The sequence below is a fragment of the Leptodactylus fuscus genome, chromosome 1 (assembly GCF_031893055.1).
Source record: "Leptodactylus fuscus isolate aLepFus1 chromosome 1, aLepFus1.hap2, whole genome shotgun sequence".
Lineage (NCBI taxonomy): Eukaryota > Metazoa > Chordata > Amphibia > Anura > Leptodactylidae > Leptodactylus > Leptodactylus fuscus.
In genome coordinates, this window is record NC_134265.1 from 264,900,457 (window position 1) to 264,920,931 (window position 20,475).

Below are 20,475 nucleotides of genomic sequence, written 5' to 3' on the forward strand. Positions count from 1 at the left end.
AATCAAAGATTATTTTTGCAGCAAGATTTTCCTCTTTGGCACAAAAAAGGTATATTCGCAATAGCAATAACCTCCTACAACAGCATAAGCCTAAGGTCCCACGTAGTGAAGTGCAGCAAAAACAAGCTGCGGGAAAAACTGCGGCGGAAACATATCATGTTTTTTTCCACAGCAATTTTCATTGCAATTTCACAGAGTTTTCCGCTATGTACTTTCTGCCCCTATTATACCTATAACTTTTAGCGCCAGCGTTTCCGCAGGTAAAAGTGACAAGTGTTATTGAAAATGTAGCTTTACTGCTGCCAATTTTTTTTTTTTACATAATGTGTGGATGCGATTAGGCAGAATACCATTCACCTTGCAGGTAATGTAAAACACAGCAGTTTTCAAACACGGGGCTTCAGCCTAAAACTGGTATAGAAAAGATGTAGGTGGTTGGAGACTCCCTTTAACAGGTGCTGCATCTGAACCAGGGCACAGAGGCACTGTCCAAAACTTCATCCCATGGCTACTTTGTGCTTTTTCCCTTTATGATGTAAACCCAGCGTATACCAAGAAGGACACACTGGTTGAGTGGATTAATGGGGCCATATAGTTACATTCAGTGTATATACCAAACATAGTTCACAATTAAAGGCTTACTGTTTTAATACAGTGTTCTGGGGGGAAGTCTCTGTATGACATTTTATAGCAGTGACAGAAGATCAGCTGGAAAAACCTAAAATTACAGATCCATGTAATAGAATGTGGCTTATAAGATATTGTTGAAGCCTAATATTTTCCATCCTCTTGGTTTTTTTTTTGGTTTTTTTTGAGAATGCCATCCATCACAACTCTATAGTAGCCATTCATAAAGACTAAAAGTTAACGAGAAGCATCTTGTTGTTAAACAGTAATTCACCCATAGGGAAGATGAGAATGTCCATGGGAAAGGCATCAGTGCTTAGTTCTTATTTCTTTAGTTATACTTATGAGAAGTACGAATGACTTCTTAGGACGCAGTTTCTTATAATATTAGACTCTCTGTATTTAGAGAGGGACTAAAGAGACTCCGCATGCAGTTGTGTATATTCTAATGTTGTATTACTAAGAGTCGATATTTTATTGCTACTGAAAAGGACCTTTGTCTTGGTGTTTAGCCTGATGGTAAATCCTAAATAACTTTTTTATAAGATATTTTTTCTCTTTCCTTCAATTTTTTTCGGCGCTGAATAGCTGGAAAACATCCGGATGGTGGTTTATACAGCAAAGGCCCTTCGTATCCTGGATACCCAAGTTACATCATGATGCCAAATATGAATAATGACCCATACATGTCAAATGGATCTTTGTCTCCACCCATTCCTAGAACAGTAAGTTCACTGTGTGTTACTTGAGTTTGTTTCTTCTTAGACTCAGTCCAGGTCAGATTTCTGTGTAATGTTTATGAGCCTTCAAATTCTACTTGGCAGCACAAAGCATAAAATGGGTTCTTTCTGTGTGAACTGTGCCATTATTGTCTCCAAGACTTTCTGAAGAATTGAAGTATCTTCTCACATCATTTGTTGATACTACTTCCAATTACCAGTGTCTATGTGCTAAGTGGTTTTCTGTAAAATGGACGTTTACTTAGGATCTTGTTTTGTTTTTATATCTCCATATGAAACCAAATTTTTTATTTAGAAAAATGGAAAGTATTATATGAAATGGTAGTTATTTCTATGAATAGGGCACTCTTTTTTTTTTTTTTTTTTCTCCAGCTACAAGGCTGTCATATATAGATGATTCCAATATGTTAAACTATAAGGAACACAAATGAAACTTTCTTAATATTCAAACCTTTAGCCAACTCTTTGAATCTTTAAGAAGATAAGCAATTGACCCGTCATCTTATACACAAGTGCCCAATGTTTATAATACTGTGTTAGCTAGCTAGACTTGAATGTGACACTGAATGTATAGGGTAAGAATACCATTTTACAGTATAGACTGTACAAGCTGTGTATGATTTGTAATAGGTGACAATGATGAGAATTGTTTGGTCTGTGGTAATGAAAGGTCATTTCTCTGGACTTGGAATCTCTTTTATTAGACATGACTTAAGTTGACCATAGACATGGGATAATATTTGGACAGATAAAAGTCCTGATTTCCCTAGTAACATAAGCATGAATGGTATTTTAATAAAACAGAGGGGAGTAAGTTACTGCCAGACACTTGTGGTGCCACTTATCTCTAGGTCAAACCAAGAAATTTATCATCCCTGAGAGCAGCTCTCTGCCAAGTGACTGCCAGACACCATGGATATGATATTAACTGCCTACCATAACATTATCCCCAAGATCCATGGAAAACATAAGCATCTGAGTTAATAAATACAAGACATGCAAGTATTGTATAGTAAAGTATAATACGCTGATCTGATACATCCATGGCAAGTATTAGAAATAGAACTTATGGAGGTCCTTGGAGGTTCTGACTCACCCCATTGCACTTCAGCATTTGCCATTTGCGTATTTCTGCTTTTTCAAGGAAAATGTGCATCTAAGGCTGGGTTCACACGTGAGTTTTTTTGGAGTGGATTTTGACGTGGAGGCTGCCTCAGAATCCGGTCCAAAAAACGGCTAGCAGTGACTGGATGCTTACAGTGCACCGGCATCCAGTCGCGGCATTCCACTCCGGATTAGGTCCAAATGAATGGGCCTAGTCAGGAGGGGAGTGTCGCGCCATGGCTGAATCAGCCGCAGAATCCACCTGAAGAAAGGTCATGTCGCTTCTTTTTTCAGCGAGCAGGAACAAACTGCTCGCGGAATAAGGAACCCATTGAATTCAATGGGAGGCGTTTTTTTGAGCCAGATTTTGGCGCGGATTCCACGTCAAAATCTGGACCAAAAAACCTTGTGTCAACCCAGCCTTAAAGTATGATGGTGCGCAGCATATCTAGTATCCTGGTGACCGACCACCTTTAACATTTAACTCAGTCTTTCAAAATTTGGATCTGCAGTATTGGACTTTTTCACTAGTAGTTGGTTATTATATGTAGTATATGGTATAAGGAACGTATCATTGACATTATGACCAACTGACCGCAGTTGTCTTTATCTTCTGTAACTGACAGTAATAAACTGTGCATGGCTGTAATTGTATGCGGCATTATCAGCCAAGACTCCATACTTGTGGCCCACTTTAGAAGGTGTCAGCTATACAGTGGCTACTGTATAAAAAAAACACAAAAAATGTACATGAAAGAGGACAAACTACATAGATCACCACTTTATTATGTGAAAGGAGGTGAGTTTTTTTTACACCAATACAAGAGGCGTCTGTTTTAGCACCTCTAAATGCCAATGCTTTGACCAATTGTTAGTCATGTAACAAAAGTGTCATATCACCTAAGTGGCATGTTTAGCTATGAAAGCTTCTACAGACGTGCTAAGGCAGAGCCTTTGTTCTCAGATGTGTTTCGGCCCTTTAAATGTTACAGCTGTTTTATTGAAAGCGAACAGTCCACGTGTTCCTGGCAGAGTCAGGGCATAAATGGGTCCCTGCTACTTTCATCAGTGTGAAAGTGAAGGCGGCTTCATGGGCAGCCTCTGCTAACTCAACATGTTACTGTCCACAGATGCCGATCTGGAGACTTTTAAGTCTATATTATGTTACACGACACATAAACTGAGTTTTGACTGAAGAAATGAATACCAGCCCTGCACAACACATTGTCTTCATATGAAGAGGAAAATCTGTTTCGAATAAGAAGACATGGTGTTAGAATTCTTTGTTTCTCACAGAGCTCGGGCCTACATAGATTTAATTTAAAGCATTCTCACATTTTGCCACATAGAGCCTGTGTAAAATGGGCTGGCGCATGTTGAAAGATACTTAATAGAATTTTTTTTTTCTAGCTGAAGTAAACAGAATCTGTGGCTTGGCAGACTGCAAGAACCAGATTCCTTTGCTATATATATATATATATGTATAAAGCTCTGTGCAAAACTTCGTAAAGTGTTCATAAACACCTGTAATGCTGTTACTTTGTAATGTAAATGTCAAAATTCTGTCCCTGAGAACTTATTTCAGTGGTGACAGTGTATATATGGCTGTACTTGGTTCATAGCCTGCATGTATAGAGGTCACTGGATGTGGCTTGCCATGTGTACATGGACCTGAATTAGTACTAATCCCTTATCAACTAAAATGGTAATGACGTCTACCACATAGTATGCATCCAAAAACAGAATTATTATTGTCCTAGTTGGTATATAAGGTTTGGTGATTTCTAACAATTGCCTCCTTTGTGAATGAACCTCTTGTAATGGCAGCTGCACTGCTGCCTCCAATAACCATGACAGTCGGACTGCCTTCAAAGATCCAGCCAGCTGATGATGAAACTGGATATTGTTCCTGTTGCTTGACATTGGGATTGAGGGACAAGCAATATTGGCAAGCAATGCAGAATGAACATGCCTGCGACATTCCTGTTTTGTAGTAACTTCAATAAGCAGCCTTGATAAAAGTCTCTTTTTCTACTGATCCAGAGTTGTATTTTACTACACCCCTGCAGCATACAGTATGTATGGGGCTTCCTCAATGTAATCTCTGGCTGTTAAAGGGGTTTTCTACACAGATATGCATTTGATAAAAACCTGATTGGCGCAAGAGACTGAAAATCGCTGCTTTTCCAGTCCACTTCTAGTTGGAGTCAAATGCCACTACAATAAGTGGCTGAACCTTTGCAGGACCAAGCACTGTATAGATAGTTCATTGGTTTCATTGGGAGTCACGTATACTTCATTTCAGTTACTGTGTCACTGGAGCGCAAATAAGGACTCAATAAATCACTTCCATGTTATTTAAGGACGTCTATCACCAGGAAAATCGGTATTAAAGCGGCCACTGTGCATTGTAGGGGACATTGCCGGGCATTGTCATACTTTCAGGATGCACAATGTTCTTGAAAGGGCAGTTTTCATAAATATGAGGCTCAAGTGCAATGGAGGCCTGTCAGACTTTTTAAGGATTCAGTATTCAGATCTGATACACCTCCATTGCACTTCATTCGCATATTCCTAAAAGGGTCTTTTTCTGGGTATTGGTATATCTATCCAACAATGTAGAGGAAAGCTTAATAGCACTCAATCCACACTTTTCTGTTACCTCCTACTAGTGCATTTTTATATTCCATTTAGATTAGATGGAAGACATCTATAGTTTATTGTAGACTAAATTTCAGCTTCCATAAACCATGAGTGTACATGGGTTGTCTAAATAAGGAGCTATATAGAGAAGTTTCTTATCTTGTATATTTTAAGAGTCTAATTTGCAAAAGCAATTGCTGAAAAACAGCAACATTACTAAGTAGCCAGCAGTGGCATAACTAGGAATGGCGGGGCCCCGTGGTGAACTTTTGACATGCCCCCCTCCCCGACCAACACAGAATACCTTGACTGACCGATTTCCCCCCTCCCCCCCTGCATTCCTGCGTGCTCTATTATGCCCCATAGTGGCCCCTGCACACAGTATTATGCCCCATAGTGGCCCCTACACATAGTATTATGTCCCACTATGGACACCCATCAGCAATTATTATACTCTGGGGTCTGGGACCCCAGAGTATAATAATCAGAGGTCAAGAGGTAATACCAACATAAAAAACACTGTCACTTACCTATCCCCGACTCCGCTGCAGTCCTCGGTGGTGTCAGCTATCTTCAATGACTTCCGAACGTCACATGATCCAGGGTTCAGGCCCCGGTCATATGACATCACAACTAGGTCGGAAGCCTGTCTGGAGCGTGGAGAGGTAAGTAACACTGTTTTTTATGTTCCCTTACCTCTCCCGGGCCTCCGATCATTATACTCGGGGGGTCTGAAAAGACCCCCAAGTATAATGATTTTGTTTGTGGGGCCCGTAACATCACTTACCGATCCCGGCCAGGATCGGTAAGTAAATAGGGCCTGTTACCGGCTGAAGGTAACGGCCTATTAAGAAGAAAAAAAACGCAGAAGTAGCGGCTATCGCCGGGCACCTAATGTCCCGGGCCCTGTGGCAGCTGCTACTACTGCTACCCCGGTAGTTATACCCCTGGTAGCCAATGTTTTCTTGAAATATGTGGTGGTATATTACCTGAGAAACTCTATCTAAGGCCGCAGTACCGAAAATGCAACAGAAAAAAGTGTTTTACAGTCACATCAAAGTGGATAGGATTCTAGCAAATCCCATCCCCACTTTGCAGAAAAATACACGCAGTGGACACGCTGTGATTTCCAAAACCATTATTGAGTTGGAAATAGCAGCATGTCAACTATACCTACGGAAACGCCGGCGATTTCCCTAAAAAGGTATAGTTGAAGCAGAAAGTCCACAGAGGAAACCCCTGCAGACTTTGTGAAAAGTGCTGCAGGAAAAACTGTAATGCATTGCAGCACTTTTTTGCTGTGGGCGCCATGTGGGGCCTTTGCCTAAAGGTCCTTTTCCATGGAGTGACAATAGCAGAATGACTGTTCACATGAATACATTGCCATGTAACCTAACCATGTAAACATGTTCAGTGATCAAATGACAAACAATCATGTTTTCGATTTATCATTAATCTTCTATAATGACATAAAAATTGCCTTCAGCCACCAGCACTTTGCCCTAGACAAAAAGGAGATGTGCTGCTGCCATTAATGGTACTTACATGGTAATGAATGATCATATGAACGAAAATATCAAGATAAGCTTATAAATGTAAAATAATGAAGCATCAGAATCACTAAATTGTTCTATTGGTGATCAGATCTTGATGTGGGCAATTGATATGCCCAATAGTAATATAACCCATAGTAGTAAAATGTCATAGCAAGAAAAGTACTTTTTTTTTTTTTTTTTGCTTTGCCCACTACTGAGCTGACACTGTGCATCATTGTAACAGTTTAACCATTGTTTCACAACATTGTATCTTGTATGCTGTTCTTCCTGTGTTCTGAAGCATCATAAATCTCTTAGTGATATAATTAGACCTTGTATGTATAGCGTGCACCCCACACAAACTATATACTTCTATACAACATCCCAATGAACAGAAATATACTGAGTATGAATATATGTGAATAGAAAAGGCCCAAGGTTAGTGATTTTTTTTTTTTTTTTATATTTTTTTCACTACAAGATTTATTAAATTCTATTTAATATTTATGGTATTGCAACTAATATAGTTGGCATAATGGCTGTGTTGTTTTATAGAAATGTTGTTCTGGTTCCTGCTTAGGACAGGGATAGGCAATCTCTGGCACTGGAGTTGTGGAAGTACAACTAACAGTGTGCTTACTTGCTCTGCTCTTCTTGGAGCTCCCCATAGGACTGAATGGAGCATGCTGAGAGTTGTCCTCGCAGCAGCGGCAGTGATGAAGGTTGCTGATATCTGGCCAGGATGATGTTTACATGGATTTTATGTATTTCCTTCCAATTAAGCATGCCATATACTATAGATAGCTGTCGGTTGAACAGTAGTAGTGGGAGGAACCTTAAAAAAATAGGTGGTTTTGACCAATACACATGCTACACTGCATGGTAGCATTATTGGTTTCCACTGAAGTTCTAAGAAGACCTGTAGAATGCAGTGACTGATACAAGTCTGTAGTGAGTACACTATGCAAGCACTAAACTTGCTAGATAGAATTGCTTATGAGTGGTGACATAAGAGAAAACACTGGCTCCAATGATGACCATTTTGTGTCTCTTACACCAGGACAGAGAGTATTAGGCTAAAGCAACATGCAGCAAAATTCAGTTAAAAAAATGAAGCAAAAATACTTGTTTTTCTCTGAGATTCTGTTTTTCAATTTTGCCTCACCCATATAAGTCTAATTTAAAATTCTGGCTTTCTGCAAGTAAAATGTAACATATATTTTTTCAAAAACGTAGCTTTTCTGATTTTTTTTTTTTTCCCCTGCAGTGTGGATGTGATTAAACAAAATCTCATTCACTTTGCAGGGTCTGTAAAATGCAGCATTTTTTCCACAGCCAAAAAAGCTACGTTTCCACATCCTGGCCTTAGCCTAAGTTTGTTTTACACTGTGGTATAGAAGCTGGTAAAGTAGGTGGCCAGCAGGGGAGACAATGGATCTCTGATGGCTTTCTAAAAAAAAAAAAGCTTTCCTTAAATATTAATGTATGTTTGCTGAAAGGAAGCTACTGCCAAGAAGGATATTGCACTCCCAAGGCCTTGAGCAATCATTAAAACACTGTTACTTTATTCTTTAATTGGTTCTTTGGGACTAGGTAAATAAGATTAATTTAACAGGGAGGCAAGCCCATGATTGAGGAGAACACATGTATTTGTCAGCCATCCATGTAAGCAAAGATCAACATCCCATAGCTATTGTCTCTTGTCTTCAAGATGAGTGATGATTGATGACCATTAGTGTCAAAAACGTATGTTTAAAGCATATGTAAATGGCCTCAAAAAATAAAAATGCAGTGCCTGTTTTAGACAAGCCATTTTTAAAGGGGGTGTCCATTTAAGACCAATATTGTGAACCAGTGTTTTTGCTTATATAATGAAAACCTTTTTATATACTTTCTGTATTAATTCCTCATGGTTTCCTAGATCTCTACTTGCTCTCATTCATTCTGTTTACATCTAGTGAATAAAAATTGGTCCTTGGTGATGTGATCACCAGGCCTTGGTCATGTAATCTACAGGTCATGTGATCTACAGGCCCTGGTCATGTGATGGTCAGGTGCACAACTCATCGTAAGACTGTGTTTGATTATTAATCTGTGATTATAATGAGATGTACACCCAGACAACCCCTTTAAGTGCCCTTATCTTATCCAAAACCCCTTTGTTAGCCCTTTAGTTTGACTTTTGGTTAATTTTTTAAAACCTCAACTATTAAAATGTTAAAGAGGTTGCCCAGTTTCATAACAAAAAACAAACAAACCCAAAAACAAAATAATGATGCTTACCTTCCCCATCCCTTGCCGTTCCCATTCCTTCACTTATTGGCCTCCTGGTCATCGCTACAGGCAGAGGTTGGCTAAATTAACACTTCCAGGGTGTTGAGACCAGATCGTAAAGTAAGACCAATGGGCACCAGGTAGGCATTGAAACAGCCGGGGGAGGGGGGGGGGGGGGGGTTAAGTATTGCTTTTATTTCTTTATTTTTTCCAAATCTGAACCATTGCAAACAAAAAAAAATCTGCTAGACAACACCATTAAAGTGCACTGTCATTTCTACGTACCAAATATTTTACATTATTGGATGCTCATAGAAAATGTATAGAAATGTTTGTTGCAAACCTTAAGTAAGACATAAAATGCTGACAAAAATCCCGTACTATCAGAGGAATCGCATAATGAGTTGTCTCTGTGCAAGCTTCTGGTCCTTGCCCGGTGAGATTCCTGATTATTTTGCAATTCTGTGAAACCAACAAGTGACAAACTTTGGAATTAGAAATTCAAAGCAATAAACCCTCAGGCGACTTTGTATACATCACAAAAGATCCAACATGCAATTTTACTGCAATCCATATTCAGCTTTATATTGCTGTTTAGCCCTGTGCATAGAACAGTTCAATTATGCTGAAATGTAAAAATATAGAAATGGATCTTTCCTTTTACAATTGCCTGTGTTTTAACCATATTTTTCCGTGCATTAATGGTCAGTGTCCAAACAACACGCTATGTGTGGCTTTGTCACCTTAGCTGGTGGGATATTAATGGGAATCAGTATTATGTATGGTCTGAGATGAATAATTATTACTTGTTAGATAACACATTCATGTAACATAACAGATTATGCATACGCTCACTCTGAAAGGTTTATCTATTACAATCCCTGGTTATTTCTATGAAAGTTATTCAGGGGATTAAACTGCATCACTGCTAATGTAATTAGCCAAATGCCGCGTGAATCGCCCTTGTTTCATCATACATGACTACTAGCTAATATTACAAGATCATCTTTTTAAGTGGTTAGAAATATAAGATTACAACCCCTCGCTGTACTAGTCGCTGATGTCATCAATGAATTCTGACATGGCCCTCTCACATAACATAAAATTTAGAGGATAAGTGTACACAGAAGAGGAAACTGCCCCATCTGAACCAGGCTATACACATTAGATAGCCATCTCTCCTGACCAATCCCTCTCCTCACATGGAGCCAAATATACACGTATATGGGAAGAGGGGAGAAAGCTGATGACAGACACCTTTGGCACCCTTCAGAATAAAATCATCAGACATATTAAAAATCCAGGGCTCTCTCCTGCTCTCTACCTACATCTGCCACTGAAGGATTGTAGAAAGGCCAACATACATATAGTGAAGCAAATGTGTTTTGTCAGTATTGATCTAATGTGTATGGTGAGTGTACCCCTCACTTATCTCAGATTTAGAATGCAATTGTGTGACTTTTAGCCTCCTTCTTCCCATTCCATGTATGATCTTTGATCCAGTCCTGTAAAGACTCAGTGGTACCATCCTTAGCTTTCCCCTGTGGTAGGTCATCAGTATGAAACATTCATATGAGGCTGGAAAAACCCCATTGATTTATTTTGTGCATGCATATGTCATCTCCTTTCCCTTAGATCAGGGGTGCGCACACTTTTTCAGCATGCGAGCTACTTATAAAATGACCAAGTCAAAAGATCTACTACCCACTTCTTGTGGGCGGGGCATGGGCCGCAGCATTGTCAGATTGACACTGGATCCCGGAGAGGTGAGTAACATTGTTTATTATGTTCTCTCACCTCCCCTGGGGCTCCGGATATAATAATAGCGGTTTTGGGATCACAGCCTGGCCCGGGCCTATTCACTACCGGCCGCCGCGGCCTATAGTACAAGGGCAGGGGTGAACCATGGCTTTCTGCTGCCTGAAGCGGACGTCAGAAAGCCGCCCCCCCCCCCCCCCCGGAGGAGGGGGCGGAGCGGAAGGGGGTGGGGCCGAGCAGAGGGGGCAAGGCCAAGCGGAGCGATCATCTTTAGCAGGCAGAGAGAAGGCAGGGAGAGGACCTGCTCTCTGCCTGAGCGTGAGGGGCGGCCGCTGGAGCAGCGCTGCTCCAGCAGCCTCCCCAATCCACCGCTCAGTGACAGTGACCCTAAACCAGTCCAGGACAGCTTGTCCTGGACTGGCTTAGGTCAGCAAAAATGCCGCCCTCCCCGGGGCACTGGCATAGCGCCGCCTGAAGCGGTCGCTTCAGGTCGCCTCATGGGAGGTGCAGCACTGTACAAGGGGAAGCGGGGGCGGCGATGAACAGGTCCGGGGAGGTTGGTAAATAGGCCGCTACCTGCTGGGGGATACTCCAGCAGGTAGGGACCTATTATAAAACAAACAAACATAAAATTCTCATACTTACCGACCTCGATGCTGCTGCTACTGCCGCCGCATCCTTTTCTCCTGGCAGATGTCTGCGTATCAGCGTAGGCGGTATGATGACACCGCCTACGCTAAAACGTAGACATCTGAACCAGCGCAAGGAGAGTGGCAGCTCTCCTGCACTGGTTCAAACAAAAAAAAAAAAGTAAAAAATAAATAAAAAATGTCACGTGATCGACCCATACTTCCTTTGCAATCGACGTATTGGGCACCACTGCCTTAGATTATATAGACTTTTTTAAATGTGTAGTTGCTATATGCTCGTATTTTCAAGTTTTGTGAACTCTCATATCTTCATTTATTTTTTTCTATCTTGCCGCCTGAAGTTGGCCAGTAATGTAAGGGATTTTAATACCTATAATAAGTCCTTTGAAACCATTGTAATGTTCCGATTAAAATTGTTGCAGAAAGTGATCTGTCACTGTTATATTCAGGGCTGCGGAGTCAGACTCCTGCTCCAACTCCTTCATAAATGGTTGCCAGTCATGGTCAGACATAAGCAGTAAAGAAGGTTCTGGAAAAAAGGTGGTAATTTAATTTCTATGAATATTTCATCTGAAGACATGAAAACTTCTGGGTCCTGTGCCTACAGGCTTGTTGACTATTGTTCCTCATCTCACAGTATCATTATTGTACTTTGATATAGCAGAGTATTTTTGTAAAGTCCTTAGTGCAGCCACATAAACATGGTGTCTAGCGAATACTATAGGAGGTCATGTTGGCACCAATAAATTGAATTTGTCTGCTGGTGGAGAAGCCCTTTTAACATGGACTTAATCAATAAAAACAGTGAGAGGAGGACAGGCGGGGAGTTATTGCAGCTGTTCACATGCTGGGACAGAACTTCTCCTCTGTTTCTACTCTGGCGGCTGAGATAACTTTGCAAAACTTTCATGCTTCAGATGAAAAATTTCACGTGATCTGTTTGTGAACACATCTAGTGATATTTGCTTTGTGTTCCAGAACTATGGCAATTGTTTCCAATGAATAATTGCTGCTATTGTAACTGAGGTTTACATACAGTCTATTGTGAAACCTAAGACACATGGCAGTATAATAAGGGAGCCCCATACTACTCTGCACAGGAGTACTATGCTGTCTATGTCCACCCCTGCCTAAGAGCCTGGTTTCTCACATAGGCAGAGTATGCAGTGATCTATGGAGACTGCACCCTATGATGGTATTGTGATCTCTGGTATACAAACTATCAGTTTTACAAATACTAGAACATTTGGATGTCATCCATAATCATGAGTTTAGGATGTGATAATAGTCATGTACAGTAAATACATGTAGATGGCTAATTTTCAACCATCATTCACAAAAGCACAAGAAACTGGGTAGGTTCCATTCCTGAAATATTTACTGGTAAGCCTGGTTTTAATTGAACAAAGGTCAGCCAAGAAGTATTGTGGGGTCAGAAACTGGGAGAAACTCGATCTCTTCTTCAGTGGGTTTGTGTAGATTTCTTTTTCAATCCAGGGAATAAGGATGGTTAGAATTTACCCCTGGACCACTCGGACATGTCCAAATTTGCAGAAGTTGTTACTGCAAATCCTGGACTGTCTTGGCAAATTTGGGACTATTTGCAATGTATGAATGTGTGCTATAGGATTATAAATTACAACATATCGATATATGATGCAACATGAATAGTTAGGCTGTTTAGATTCCTATACCATTGGATATAAATTTATCATCATCGCTCAATCTGGATACAATGTTATTGGGGCTATAAATTGCATAGAGCTACATATTTTCTACAAGAATTGCTGTATGATCGTGAATGTAAGAAGGACAGCAAATCTTACAATCGATGTTCATGACCATTGATGCAGCAACTTTGTGTATGGTTGCTGTCAAATAGAGAAGACACTTCTAGTCAACATTTGTTCCTCTTGAAATTAGCCAGGGCCAGAGTTTTCAGCCTGGCAACCCACATCCAGCTTGCTTGGTCAGAAATGTATATGTTTGTGGGCATTTCCTGCACAACAAACTAACGTCAAATGTCTGTGGTAAGCTGTCCTAAGAAGAAATGGCCACTAGGACTATTTATATATAAAGATATGATCTGTGGAAGATTATAGATAGTAGATAGGAGAAAAATGTAACAAAAAAGGCAGAAAAGTGTTCACTATCTCTAGGCATTGACAGAGATTAATTTCAAGAGTAAAATGGTTGGCAACAAGGGGCATAAGGGTGGAAATGACAATTAGAACATTGGTAGGGGCCACACTGTGGCTCAGTGGTTAGCACTGCAGCCTTGCAGCGCTGGGGTCCTGGTGTTCAAATCCCACCAAGGGCAAAAAAAACATCTGCAAGGAGTTTGTATGTTCTCCCCGTGTTTGCATTGATTTCCATCCCATATTCCAAAGACATACTGATAGGGAAAAAAAATGTACATTGTGAGGTCTATGTGGGGCTCACAATCTGCATTAAAAAATAAAATAAAATTAGATCATCGGTCACTGTTTTTCTAGCCACAGATCATTTGCAGTCAGTTTGACAATTCTCTTGGTGTATACAGTCCTTAACAAGTCCTTTACAAAAACGAACAAAAAATATTAGCTTGGCCTGTCAGCTATCCTTGGCAGAATGGGTACGCGCCAACTCCAGCATGTTGTAATATCTAATATAAAACACACAGGTGATGAATAAGGATTCTCAACCTGAAAGAGGGTCCTCTAGACTCGATACAGTTTTAGTGTTGTTTTTATTGTTTACCAAGGTTGTTGGATAATTTAACCAGGAATCAAAATTGCCGACCAATCATGTTCCAGTTTTCATTAGAAAAAGGCCATTTAAAATGAGATTGTAAATGTGATTGGTTGCCATAATTGAATGGTTCCCACACTTATCTAAGAATCATCACCATTGATTTTTATTTAGCAAAGAAGCAGAATAATTTTGATCCAAATGGAAATCCACGAATTATTGTTAGTTTCCATAAAAGTAGCATCATTGTATTTGTAAATCTCTCACTGAAAATCTCCTTCATGCTTTTCCACGTAGGAAAAAAAAAATCCTGTTTTAGTGTATCTAGTGTAGATATAATTGTTTCTATACCATAGACTCCCACGGGGAGTGTACTCTGTAGTGTATTGCCTATTGATGCCGGATGTCTGGAGGATGTTTTCCATTTTGGCTATTTACTGTTTGTCTCGAAACATCCCCTTCATTGAATTTCTTTCTCCCACTTGCATAAAGAAGGTGCCATAGCTATTGTGTTACTGTATCATATTACCATTTGTATGTTGAACCAACCAGACTTGATGCTGGTCACAACAGTTCACATACAGCTTGCTGTGTTGGCCTGGAGGCATCCAGAGGGGAGTATTTTGGTGTGGCCAGAGTCTTTTGATGCAGGAGAAAAGCAGTGAAGTCAAATAGCTAGGTATGTGTATCCAAAACATGTTTAAGAAAGCATTTGTAGCTTAGAAACCGAATGCTGGAATTAAAGAGCTGAGAAAAGCATTATCTTCAGCTTTTTTTTTTTTTTTTTTTTCAACTTAGAGAAAACAGCTATGGGTGATGTCAGATCCAGTACTGAAAACATTGAGAGTCCTGGCAGAATGTAATACAGCTGCAGTCCAACATGATGCTGAAATGGGGTTGTGAGAGCATAAAGGCTTTCCGTATTCCCAGGGCGCACAACTGCTTGCGGCCTTGGCTTTGATCTCTTCAAAGGCTGCTGCCTCCTCCTAGATGGGGGAGACTTGGCTGCCGTTCGCTTGCATTGAAAAAAGGCAGAGGTCTCTATTCAGGCAGAAATCAATCACTGTGCAGGAACAATTAAGTGTAATTCAACCATCATGGAACCAGGATGAGATTATGGGTTTGTTACCTGAGTGACTGCGTGGAGATGGGGAGCAGGGGCCTGCTGACACACCACATTCTGATGACAATAATAGGCACATGAGTGATGTGGCAGGCAGGGGAAACACAATGACAAATCATGGTCATGCTGTCCAGCCGAGCAGAAAATGAGGTTACAATTGAGAGATAATACTTGCATATGTAACCGTATTTTAGCAAGCTGGGCAATTTAAGGGAATGAATACAATGGGACCCCAATTCAGAAGCCTATTGAAGTGACTGCTGCATGACATGAGTATATTTATTGTTGCTTCGGATATTGAGAAGTGTGACATGTTGTTATTAATTAGCGATCATAATATGTAATTTTTATTATTACGTTTAATTATTATTACCTGTCACATGACCAAATCAATGGGGGCTTTTTTGGTGGAATGAGTATGCAAAAAACTAAGAAATACTAAGAAATATGGATATATAATACATATATATATATATATATATATATATATATATATATCTTGCGCCAGAATCAGCTTCATGTAAGAAATAGATAAAATTTTCTTCTTTTCTATCACATATTAGGAGAAAAGTTACAAAATGTTTCCTCCTTTTGTCAAGGCTGTGGGTATTTAAAATTTCATGTGCTGCTGTCTGACTGAGATGTGATTTCTTTTGCATAAAATGGAAATCCACTCATTTTAACACTTTTTGGCACTTCACAGACATTGTCTAAGACTAATAAAAAAAAAAACTATCCCCTTGATGTACGTTATATTAATGACACATGTCCTGTCACTGAAATCCCGGTCATGCCTGTCATAAGATAATATGCAGCGGCTGCGTATCTTGTTCTCGGAACCATAAAAATTACAAGTAGGAAATCCTTGCTAACCAATTGTAGCAAAAAGTGCCAATTTACCCCTTTATCCCTCTAGGGAATGGCCAATTAAGAAAACAGGCTTTAGAAGCTTATTAGGTTGGCAGTGTCTAGTAATACTCAGAATAGCTTTGTTGTGGCATGTTTGACTCCAATAAGTAGGTGTGCAGGCCAAAGCACAAACAAGTTTAACAAAGGTGGTCATTAAGCTGGAGCCATGAATGATGTTCCGCACCGTCGTCATATAGGGCAGTGGCACATGACAGATATAGGTAGAGCTAACCCATATTACAGCTGTCCATACCTGATTAGAAAAATAATAGTTTTGCAGTTTCTTTGCCATTTGTCTTTGAAACTGTCTTAAAGTTCAGTCCTGAAACGGACAACACATATTACTCTTTGTCTTTGTAAGACATAAAAGGATATTTTTGGTAAAGAGTGAAGATATTCTAGCAAACAACAGAGTCCCCTTGGCCATGTTTCACAGAATCAAGGCTTCTACATAGAGGTCAAAGAGTAATAAATAAATGAAAATAAAATGAGAAAGCAACAGCAGGAGTATGAAGATGCATCGATGAGGAGTTTAGTACACAGGGCTGCTTTACCTTTTAAGATGTTCAGGCAGAGACATCAGAGGCGTGAGAGCTGCTTTGAGTTACAGATCTTCAAACAATATAAGTCAAAACAAAAAATCAATTCCTCCGGTCCCTGGGAGCAGTTATCTAGAGATAAAAGAGAAAAATAAAGTTATGCTAAAGCAGAAAGGGGAAAGGAACCGATATGCCAAGGGTACACGGAGCATGAGCGTTGCTGTAGTGGACCTCATATGAGCCAACATCAATGAATTTTTATCTCATCAAAAAAGTTCAGGCTTGCCAACTTGCTTCAGCAAGGCTACAATCTGCTCCAGGGCTGCCCGAAGCTTTAGCTTCAGTAAACTTCCCTTTTTTTCCCCCTTTTTCTCAGATATAATCACATAGGAATTGTGTTATATACTACTGAAGGAATGAAACTTTACAGCACTTACATTTTATAGGACAAATTTGGCCACTAATGCATTCAGCCAATTGTATCTCTTTGTGGGATTTGTTCTATGCGTACTGTTCATCCATCTGGGTTGATACTTGAAATCTTTATTACTATGTAGAATGTAATTGCTTTATTACAAATCAGACTAAACATTCTAGCAATGTGCATGGATTTCCAGAGCAAAGTGGTGGTTATGTTTACCAGATCCAGGCTTTTTTAGGACAATGGAGGACAAGGATCTATATACGAAAGAGACAAGCCAAGGTGGGTGCTGCCAGGCCCATTCTACTCCATGGACAGAGTTAAGGGTTTATTAACTGACCTGGTTTTTTGTCCATTTATTAGGAATAAGTGTTCATAGGTCTGTGAAACTGGCCTAACATTGTGCTGGTTGCTTCTTTCCTGATACATAAAAGATATAGCAGTACAACACGTATGCACAGCCAACCAGAGTTGTAACTTCAAGTTCCTGAGACCCAGTGCAAAATATGAAATGGGGCCCTACTTATCTTTTGCCGTTTAGAATAGTAGTATAATTTATGTTACAAATGGACTTTTTGGGCCCCCTCAGGGTCCAGTGGTGGCCTATACTTTTGTACCCCCTATAGCTACCCTCCTGCTGCCAACAATATGGGTGAGGAATGATCATAGTGGTGGTTGCGATTACCCAATGTACTGTGAATTGACCTGTGTAAAGGGTGAGTGTTATGGAGAACATCAACCTGTACATCAAGCTGTGCAAACCAGCCTTTATTCTGCTCAAGACTCCTTTGTCTTTGAAACCTACACATTAGCAAATAAGGTAATGGAAAAGCAGGGTGGCATGGATCATCACTAGTTGTCTATTCCTGATAAAATTATTAGACAGGTATTATTATTTATGACCAGACTTGGACTGGCCCATAGGGGAGCATTGTTTGTCTGAGATGACAGCTAGGTACAGAGGAAGGCCAACTACTATCCTCTCTTTTTGTGATACATTACCTTAATTCACAGTGGGGTCCCCATTACCAATTATCTTGTTCACAGAGCTAAGGAGCCCTAGTCTAAGATAAGAGTAAGTCACAGGACAGAAATGGTCCAAGGTAAAGACTAGTTAGTAGGCTAATACTGAAAAAATGTGTCATATCAGTTGTAGGAACTTGCCAAAGAGAGTCATTTAGCTGTATAGTAGGCCCACAGAATGAATTCTACTGGTGGGCCAAGCACCCAAGTCTGCCACGGCTAGAATTGTCCATGATATTCTCAGATTAGATACAAAGCCATTCCTGATCATGCTTTGTTGAAAGCTCATGGATATAAACAAAATCCAAGCTGAGATACATTGACTGTAAAAGTGCCATTCACGTGTTATTAAAGTTCACAAAAATGGACAATTTCAACCAAAATAAATGTTTGTCAGGTGACAACAACAGTGAACGATTGTTTTAGTTGACTCATGACACATCATCAACATCTGAAAAGAAGTCGCTCATGTTTTTGCTTTTCGGCAAAAACTCAGATTAACGAACTTTTAGATTAATAAAAGATCCTTCATCAACAAATGGCCTTACATTTCCACAAAGATCATGCAGACTGGTGTGACTGAAAATGTATGAACAGAATGACATTGTCAATGAATGCACAGCCAATATGGAGCAAAATGCGTTGGGTTATGTCAACGTCAAAATATGTGGAGGATAGAAAATACAATAAACAGTAGAATTCTTAGAATCCGGAAATAATGGGACCTGATGGGTGTCAGATTATTAGATGAAACCTCTGGAATATCTCTGATAACATAAGATAAGGATAAATAATCGTCCAATGGATGAGATCAGGCTCATAATTTAGTTTCCCTGCTCAGTCAGTATATATTGGTATTAGGACATTTTTCATGAATGTATTTCTGTGCTGTAAATAAATATCAGATTCTCACCAATTCTGGATTAGTGGCTTCCAGATTACAGAATTTTTTTTGCTAAATAATGCTATGTCCAGTGAATTACTTTTTTTTTTGAGTAATGAAATCGGTATATAGTAACCATTCTTAATGTATCGCTTATTGTTAGCTCATCAATGCTAGTCTAGGTATATTCCTATATCTATGGTATATAGCCTCTCCGCTTTTAAGATCTGAGTGTCCAGCTAACCAAGTGTGCAGTGGCAGCTGTAAAATGCTGTTTGTGCGACTGAGGATTTTTTTAAATTTTATTTTATGTAACAAAAGTATCTGTACAGCAGAAATGTCTGACCTTTCCCAGGCCTTTGATCATACTGGCAAGCTGTGAGATAATGAACAGTGACTCGAAAAAAAGGAAATTTGGAAAAGCCTCATGTCTTCACACTAATGGGCTGATATCCACATTCAGATGTGTCACATTAAACAGTCAGCCATAGTCTGTAATATGATCTGTGATATGTCAAAGAATTTCCGTATCAGGCCAGGATACGAGTGTAGTATATACAACCTAGGCTGTACTCATATTATACCATCAGCCCATATTTTGGTAAAATAAAAAGGGTATTCAAACATATATGGCTCTGTTTTCAAAGGTTTCTATGGTAAACTGTATGGCTGAAACATAAACCTAACAGTGGCCGTACACATTAGTTGAATATTGACCAAATTCACTGATTTTGACAATGGCTTTAGATGTCTTTAAGGAGCCAAGAAATTCAGCTTTGATTTAGAGCAGATACAAATGTAGCTGCTTAAACCTTTTTCTTTTATTTTTATGGTATTTATATTATTTAAAAAATTTTCTTGAGTGGTATTGGATTTTATAGATTTACTTGATTTGTATTCTATTGACAGCAAATACCTGTTTTGGTCTTCATCCACCATAACACGTATTTTATGGATGAAAACGTTAAACATAGGCCTCATGAATGCAGTGGCGTAGTGTGCAATGACACAAGGAATGACATACAGGTCTGTGTGTCGCATGGATATTTGTCACGTGCCACATATTATATCCCCGTAGATACAATGGTCAAATACCTGTGTAATATGGTATATGGTAGAGCATGGCGTGATTGTGCCTCTGTATGGAGCCAGCACACATATAAGTCTATGGGTCCCCAACTATGCCCTTGAACAACGTGTAGGACATACAGAGGTATAATACAGCTTTCTATTGTGTGCTGTTTGTTGAAGATCTATAAAACAAAGATTTCATGGTTTTAAATCAACGGGTGGTTTAAGTATAAAAGAAATTAAGCAATTATGGGGTTTCAGAGGTAAAAGAATGTTCTTGTCCCCAGCTAAAGGGACTATTTTACATTGTGTGTCAAAGGTGAGAAGACCAGAGCTCTCCCATGGATAAAGAACAATGTCCTGTATTTGTAGCTGTGGTCAGTAACCACAGCTTCTTTTCCCATAACCATGTAACTGCTGAATTGGGTCCTTTTGTCTGTCCTTC

General features: G+C 39.6%; 1 protein-coding gene across 2 annotated transcripts in view; it reads left to right on the plus strand.

Annotated features, from left to right (window-relative positions):
- The window catches only part of LEF1 (lymphoid enhancer binding factor 1), an 82,450-nt gene that overhangs the window by 13,682 nt on the left and 48,293 nt on the right, over positions 1–20,475 (plus strand). For both annotated transcript variants that reach the window (XM_075287206.1, XM_075287198.1), the window contains exon 3: positions 1,216–1,352. In XM_075287206.1, the coding sequence (XP_075143307.1) occupies positions 1,216–1,352 (137 nt within the window). The remainder of the gene's footprint in view (positions 1–1,215; positions 1,353–20,475) is intronic.